Here is an 8,197-nt window from a genome sequence, read left to right as displayed (position 1 = left end):
TTCCAAATGTTTGTTATCTAATTACAGAACATAAACAGCAGCAGATTTTTACATAATTACATAATACAAACAGCAACAGATTTTTACCAATTATTCTAATTGGTAAAAATCTGTTGCTGTTTGTATTATGTAATTATGTAAAAATCTGCTGCTGTTTATGTTCTGTAATTAGATAAAAAACATTTGGAAATTTGGTAAATCTAATTTCTAATTGCTAAAAATCTGTTGTTTGTATTATGTAAGTATGTAAAAATCAGCTGCTTTTTATATTTTGTAATTATGTAAAAAGGGTAATGTTATTTTAGGAAAAAACATGAAGGGGGGAACAATGGCATGAGGTCTTTTATATACATGACAGCATAAGAGCTGAACCATTTTATCATTTAGCACTGGAGAATCTGATTCCAAGAAAGGAAGAAATTGTCAAAATAGAAATTGTCACTTGGATTTTTAACTAAGTTGTTTGCAAATTCCGCCCTAGAGAGCCATTTTGAGATTATTCACCTTCAATCCTTTGTTTTTTAAGGGAGAACATCCTTTTCTATCGATCTCTTCTACTTTGAGGATATGGCAAGTGGAGAAGGAGGTGCAAGTGGATCGGAAAAGGTAAGCTTATTTTGTTTTTATAGAATAATTGCATAATATAATATGTTTTATTTTTTGTTTAAGGTTTGAAGTTAGAATTATAATTTTATAATTATACTTTGTGGTAAATCATTGAAATTTGGACAGGGAAAGAATCCGATAACGGAGTCCTTGCTTGAAAATGTTTTTGGGATAGAAGGACTCAAAAAACTTCAAGCTTTGGATGCTGAATCCCTAATCCATTTTCTTAAGACAAAATCCCCTGAAGCTAATCAACTAGGTCCAGGTAATCAACAAGCTTTACGAGAATCCATTAGTTCCCCATCCTCTCTTGGATCAAGAAAAAAATCGAAAAAAGTGTTATTGACATCAAACACCAATAATGAAGAACATTGTGTTGAAACATCTTGTGTGATGGCAACTCTTGGGACTGCAAATTCTTGTTCATCCTCAGCTTATGCATCATCTATTGGTAGTTTAGGTACCAAGATAGAGTATGACCCTGTCTCAGGGGAGATAAGAAGGACAGATGCAGGAAAACAATTCTTAAATAGGCTAAAGGACTCCTGCCTTCAACGATTTAGAGATCATCTTCACCTCACATTCTCCAAGATTCCACTTCACCTAAAAAAGATGGTGGTACAAGACATAGAGAATGAATTTGGTACCGGTTTGTCGGTTAAGAAGATAAAATTGCAAATGTCGCTCAATTGTAAGAGGTTTCGTTGCAACCAAACAAGAAAAATTAAAAAAATGCCTCAAGATCAAAGACTGAAACAAAGACCTATTGACATACCTTTTAAAGTATGGAAAGAACTTGTTAAATCATAGGAGAAGTTAGATGCACAAAGAAAAGCCGGCAATGAGAGCATTCAGGTATTGAATTTTTCATTAAACATTATTTAGAATGTATTAATACTTATAAGTATCTTAGACATGTATTTGTGTGAAAATAATTGGTTTATGTTTAAGGACAAGGCATCCAAGGCGAGGTTAACCAAGACAAAAGTCACTCATCGTAGTGGCCAGAAAGGTTTAAAAGCACTGATAACAACCTTTGTAAGTATATTAAACATGTGATATTTTTTTAATAAATTTTGTACTAGAAGAAAGTCATTGTTATCTAATTTCTCCCTATTTACTGATTGATAGGAACTAAAATATGGAAGACCTCCAAATCATTTGGAAAAGGAGGTGCTGCAGCAAAAGAGGTGGGTTGAATTTGTTGTTTGGATGGACTCTATGGTATGTAATCTTAGTTGGATTTCCAATATACTTTTGAACCATATTTTCATTTTATTTTTTAGTGCTATTAGATATTTAGGCCGATAGGCCTTTCCTATGCATCAACAATTGTCAACACTTTCATTAAATTGTTAATTTGTTGTTGTTGTTTTGTTGCATGCTAAAGCCAATAGTTCATTAATATATTGTTGACTTTTCATGAATATAATAAAATTGCTAGGAAGAAGAATCGGTTTGGAATACTTGGTATTCTGGTAAATGAGTTCTTAAAGTAATTTTAATGTTTTTTTTTATCATCTTGTCCTTTAGTTTCCCGTTTCTTGTTTGTGATAATGTAGGTTGCGATTTCTCTTACAGTCATAGACGTGAGCTATGTTCTTTTTCTCCAGCATGAAGAAAGCTATATATGTATTAATCACATAGACCATGTACATCATGGCATTATATATACCAGAATTATCAGAATAAACCCAGATAATCCTGAATGTAAGTTCAGCCAGTTCCTTATGAAAGAACAAATACAGTCATGTACATAACGCTGTAAATAAACCACATAAGAACTACATGAGAGTGAGTAGCAGGCGAGTAAAAGATAATTCCAAACAACTAAACTCCATTGCTAAACTAATGTTGAAATCATATGCATAGAGTACTTGTAATATTTAAGACTCCATCTGATGTCGACATCCTGTAGCGTACCAAAAAAAACCAAAATTGTTGTTAAAAAGAGGGGATTATAGACGATATGAATTGACTATGTAGGAAACGTACACTCCACTGTGCCAATATTCTTGTTTTACATGATTATATCTAGCTGCACTTCTCCCATGATATTTACCAGATTTCTTTTTAGAGCTTGTCTGCAATCTGGTTGTGTTCTCTGCCAGTATGATTGTTTGGGTATTCTCTGGTTAAGTCCAGAAGCATTGAATTTTTTTTAACCAACTAATTTTGTTTAACCAACCAAGAAATGCAGGTTGATTAATCTGAGCCTTGCTTTTTATATGATTTAGAATAATCTTGTATCCCATAAATATGGATCTTTGAGATATTGAGAAATTATATAAACCACATCATCCAGAAAAACCATAGCCTCTGCTTTGTTATTAGAACCCAGTCCAGCATTCCAATGTGCTTTGAAGTGTATGTCCTTGGACTTTGCTATCAAGAATTCACAGCCGCATATATTGTTTTGTGACGTGAGCTCTGTTCTATTCTGCCTGATGTTTCTACAGCTCAATCTCTACCCCCAAGTTACAACTCTACAACTCTAGGTACGCATAGATTTGTTTTAATCTTGATTTTATTAACCCATTTAAAAAATTTGTAATTGCAAAGATTCGCATAATAGATGAGAGTTCCCTCAAAATATCCAATTTATACGTAACATTATAAATATATCGCAAAATAGATGCAAATTGATTACTGCCATGCAGTAATATCTCCGGAGGAGTATTTTATTATTTATGAAATTTAATTTTTAACAAGTTTCTTGGTTGCTTGTAATTGTGTGGTAATACTTTTTAAATTACTTATGTGAATTACTAAATCTTTTTATAATTTTTTTTTTCCTGCATTTTAGTATATTCAATTTACACATAATATTAGAAATGTATCGCAAAAATAATATATATTATTGCCTTATGATATATTCAATTTATACATAATACTAGAAATATATATCAAAAATAATATATATTACTGCCTTATAGTATATTCAATTTACACATAATATTAGAAATATATCTCTAAAGAGATACAAATTGATTACTGCCCTATACTCTTCCTCTCAAATTTTATGTAGTCAATTCTAGAACTATTTTCTAAGCCTAACTGATTTGAGTGTCTTCCTCGGTTGACGTATCTGGGATCATGATATATATTCATATCGGGGCACCAATATGTCAATCCTGCCAATGTTGTATCATACATTTCATGAGCCTCTGCTGATACCGTCTGAATGAAATTACAGTTAGAGTTGTTCGGTTATATTTAGTACTGAGTCATATAGTATAAACAGAGTGCTGAGAATTAAAAATCCCAATTACAAGGTCATGTCATGTGACTCATCCTATAAAACTGAAAAATGATTAGAAATTAATTCACTTAGAATAGGCAGCACCCAGTAAAAGTTAATTCCAATCTCAAATGCATGCAGGCTTTCGCAGATACATAGAGACACAACTCACTACAATTACCAGCAGTGTAGACTCTAGAGTACCAAAGCAATATGAGATCAAAATATTAATATCAATCTGAAACTCATTCATGAAACCAAATCCAACCGTATTCTCCCAACGTTGTGATTGTCAAATGATAGCGTCATCATCTCTACACATCAGATTTCTTGATTTTGGGTAATTAACTTAACCTCTTGATTTTGGGTAATTAACTTACTCTAAAATGAAATAAGACATTCATTGTGTTCCTGAAAAGTAATTGCACAATGATCTAGTTCAAGAAAACAAGGTTTTCCACAAACCAATTAACTCTTCTAGAAAAATTCAACAATTCCAATTTAATAATTCTATCGGCCTCTCTTTGTACCTTTTGGGACAATTGCTAGTATATCTTACCTCATTTTATGGTTAACATTGTATAACAAAAACATGCATTGTCTTATGTAATTAATACTAACATGTAATATTGAGTTTTTTTGTCAGAATGCTATAGGTAATGATTGCCAAGATGATGATCCAAATTATGTTCAACATATATCAGGAGATGATGAGGATGAGGATGAGGATGATGGTGGTGAAGGAGGAGATGATTATGATAGTTGCGGTGTTGGTGATGATGTGGATCAGAGTAATGAGGATGGTCAAGATGATCATGAGGATGATCTTGGTGGTGGTAGCTAGGCATGCACATGCATTGTTTTTTATGAAGAAATTATTGTGTAGAATGACATTGTTATGTTTAGATGGGTGTTGTGAATTTACCCTATATCAATGAGACATTTTGATTTTGTAATCATACGATGAGTTTGATTTATGTATGTTGTTAATTTATCGTAGAATAATGATATTCATGAAATATTTTGATTTGTTAATCATATTTGAATTTTAGTTGTTTTGATTAAAAATAATACTGATTTTATTAGTATTATGTTGCTATTTTTAGGCCGATAGGCCTTTCTTATGCATCAACAATTGTCAACACTTTTACCCTCCTCTGTTCGATCAAGTGAGACACTTTCAACCGTTGATTTGAAGTGTCACTGCTTTTTCCAAATATCAGTTGAGTTTCTTTTCACCTCTGTGGCATGGCAAGATATTTTTACAGCTTTTTCCTGTTGAAACACTGCCAAAACACATTATCAATATAAAACACTTTTACCCTGCTCCGTTGGATCAGGGGAGACACTTTCCACCGTTGATTTTGAAGTGTGACTGCTTTTTCCAAATATCGATTGAGTTGCCCTCTTAGCATCTCTTAGCATGGCAACATATTTTTGTGTTGTTTCCCATTCTTTTTGAGCGATCGCTTGGCCTATCAGGGCAATTTCAGTCATGTGGGTGGTCATGTAGCAGTATCTATGGACCAGTATTGATCTGTTTTCTGCTCATTTGCATTGACGGCGTGTGTGGAAATGGAGCCATGTCTCCCACAGCAGCATCCTTCGGAGACGAGAACATGTTTTGTACCATTGATGCAAGTGGGAAGCAGCATATAACATGCTGGGGGAGAAACAACACTTCACCAGCTACCGATGCTACTTCAAGCCCATCTCTGGCTGCACTCTCCGGTGGAGGTGGATTCCTTTGTGGACTACAGGCTAAGACTTTCAGACCATTTTACTGGATGAACAACGAAACAGGTACTAATCTTGTGCCCCCAAGTAACCAAAACAGGCGTTATTCAAATATTGAATCTGGGCAAAACCATGCTTGTGGAATCCGTAGTCATTTGGATCAATATCCCGGTATGATGGACTGTTGGTCTATGAAAAATACAACAAAACAACGATCCTTATACCGATCACTCTGGCCGCATCCCAATATTGCCCTGCAATCCATTTTTGCAGGCGATGATCTCACCTGTGGATTAGACCAGGACGGAATGGCATTCTGTTGGGGATCGCCATCTCCACAGTTCAATATCACTGCCCCTCCCCCCTACAAATTTCAAAACCTTGTATCTGGAGGAAATCATGTCTGCGGAATTGTGAAAACAATTTCAGAAGTCAAATGCTGGGGGGATAATTCCATGAACCAGGGAAGCCCACCAGAGAAAACTCGGTTTATATCCCTCACAGGAGGCTCAAAACATTCTTGTGGTATCCGCCAAGATAATCATTGCGTGGAATGCTAGGGAAGTTTCAATCAGTCTTCAATTCCAAAAGATGTCGGGTTTCTGGGCATAGCTTCCACAAATATCATGACTTGTGGCATTAGGGAAGATAACTTGATCGTGGATTGTTGGGGAAATGGATCGGGTTATAATCCTCCTTTGCAGCTTTTTAGCCCAGGATTGTGCAGCAGGGAGCCTTGTCATAGTGGGGAGTTTTTCTTCAATGCTAGCGGTATGGGATTGCCTGATTTGATGAGTTTGTGCCTTCAGAAAGAAGAGCAGATCTGTTCCCCTTGTGTGGAGAATTGCCAAAATGGATATTTTCTCTCAGATCTTTGTTCTGAGAACGCTGATCGTGTCTGCACGGCATGCTCTCTATGTCGAAATAGTTCTTGTCAAGAAGCTTGTGGAGATGGGTTTCATGGACCTGTCTCTGCAGTCTCTCCATCTAGTTTAACTGAGCAACAACAAATAAGTATTGCAAAGAAAAAGGAGCGGCATATGGATCTTGTTACTATTCTAGGGGTGTCAATTTCCTGTGGGTTTGTTTTAGCTTTCATTGGAGGCTTTTTTCTCTGTTTGATAATAAGGAGAAAAAGGGGGCAAAGTGAATGTGCCTTTTGCATAGGGCAACCAGATACTGAAAATCAGCGAAATCTTAATGTCCAAACACCCTCGTCTGGAATTACCACTTCTTGGCCTACTGCAAATGACTTAATACGGATTCAAGCCTTCCGTCTTGCAGAGCTTCGAGATGCTACAAATGGGTTCAAAGAGTTCAACGAATTGGGTCAAGGAAGCTATGGATTTGTCTATAAAGCTGTTCTTCCAGATGGAAGACAGGCTGTTGTTAAAAGAGCTCGAAGAATCCATAGCAACAGTAGAGATTTTGAAACAGAGCTTGAAATTATATGCAAACTCTGCCATGACAACTTGGTTAATTTGTTGGGCTATTGTGAGGAGATGGGGGAAAGGCTTCTTGTGTATGAATTCATGCCTCATGGAACTCTTCACGATCATTTGCATGGAGATCTCTCTCCTCTCAGTTGGACATTGAGGTTGAGAATCTCCATGCAAGCAGCACGAGGCATTGAGTACATTCACAAAGATGCATCGCCTCCGATCATCCATAAAGATATTAAGGCCTCCAATATTCTTTTGGATGGAGAATGGGGAGCCAGGGTTGCAGATTTTGGGTTAACTATATCTGGAGAAAGAGGTCTTCCTTCCCCTATCCAGAAAGGGGATGCTGTCTATGTTGATCCAGATTACTACAAGTCTCAGAATTTTACAGAGAAGAGTGACGTATACAGCTTTGGTGTGGTTTTGTTAGAGATTCTGAGTGGGAGAAAAGCACATGATACAGATTTTGATCCACCCAATATTGTCGAATGGGCAGCACCCGTGATCAGCCAGGGAAAGGCAGCAGTCATCCTAGACCGTAGTGTGGATTTACCACGAAATGTGTAACCTTTGCTCAGAATGGCTGATATTGCATAGCTTTCTGTGAGGCAAGACCCAAACGAAAGACCAACCATGTCAGATGTGGCTACATGGTTGGAGCAACTCGTCAGAACTAGCTCTTAGTATTGCTTTTCTATCTACGATTGCGAGCATTCTTGAAAAATTGAAGATTATTGCTTGAAAATTATTTTTCCTCGAGGGCAAAGCTAGCTGGGGTGTTTTTGTCTAAAATTCAAGTTCAAATAGCATCTCATCTACCTGGTATTGACATTTTCCTTTTTACTCTTTAGGACATTGTACCAGAGAATGTGTCCTTGTTTTTTTTCCTATTCTGTACAATTTGAGTGTTTGTATTCATTCTTCTTCACAATCAAAAGGTATTGCACTGTTCTTGTAATAGTTCTAAAGACCAAGAACAGTAAGTTGTTTATTGTAACATTGATTTTGAGTAAACATCGGATTTTTTTGTTATGTATGCCAAAAATGATGCAAGTTTTAAGCATAGCATGTTGTTGGGTATACAAATCTCAGTCTTAATTTATTATAATCATTGCATGGGTAATCATAGAGAAACACAATCGAAAAACATTAGGCCTAGCTTGTGAATATG

The 8,197-nt window shown here is 35.9% G+C and overlaps 1 protein-coding gene and 1 pseudogene across 1 annotated transcript; both read left to right on the top strand.

The window, feature by feature from the left end:
* The first annotated feature begins 336 nt into the window (after window positions 1-336).
* On the top strand, window positions 337-4,863 carry LOC149169905 (uncharacterized). The gene is made up of 4 exons (XM_089427191.1): window positions 337-606; window positions 1,558-1,644; window positions 1,738-1,830; window positions 4,494-4,863. Exons 1-4 carry the CDS (start codon window positions 568-570, stop codon window positions 4,689-4,691), a joined length of 417 nt encoding a protein of 138 aa, XP_089283317.1. The 5' UTR covers window positions 337-567; the 3' UTR covers window positions 4,692-4,863.
* A 232-nt stretch (window positions 4,864-5,095) lies between these two features.
* LOC149169904 (serine/threonine-protein kinase-like protein CCR1 pseudogene) lies at window positions 5,096-7,729 on the top strand (annotated as a pseudogene).
* The last annotated feature ends 468 nt before the right edge of the window (window positions 7,730-8,197 follow it).

Source organism: Pinus tabuliformis, chromosome 4_2 (assembly GCF_031772625.1).
Source record: "Pinus tabuliformis cultivar Carrire ecotype Pingquan chromosome 4_2, CPIR1, whole genome shotgun sequence".
NCBI lineage: Eukaryota > Viridiplantae > Streptophyta > Pinopsida > Pinales > Pinaceae > Pinus > Pinus tabuliformis.
The sequence above is the reverse complement of the archived record's forward strand: the minus strand, read 5'-3'. Positions and strand labels throughout refer to the sequence as shown.

What these genes read in the sequence shown, in the direction of transcription:
- LOC149169905 (XM_089427191.1), top strand. Translation starts at nt 568, where the DNA reads ATGGCAAGTGGAGAAGGAGGTGCAAGTGGATCGGAAAAG. An exon ending in AAGCACTGATAACAACCTTT is followed by an intron (nt 1,645 to 1,737) that starts GTAAGTATATTA and finishes ACTGATTGATAG; the next exon opens with GAACTAAAATATGGAAGACC. An exon ending in TTGTTTGGATGGACTCTATG is followed by an intron (nt 1,831 to 4,493) that starts GTATGTAATCTT and finishes TTTTTTTGTCAG; the next exon opens with AATGCTATAGGTAATGATTG.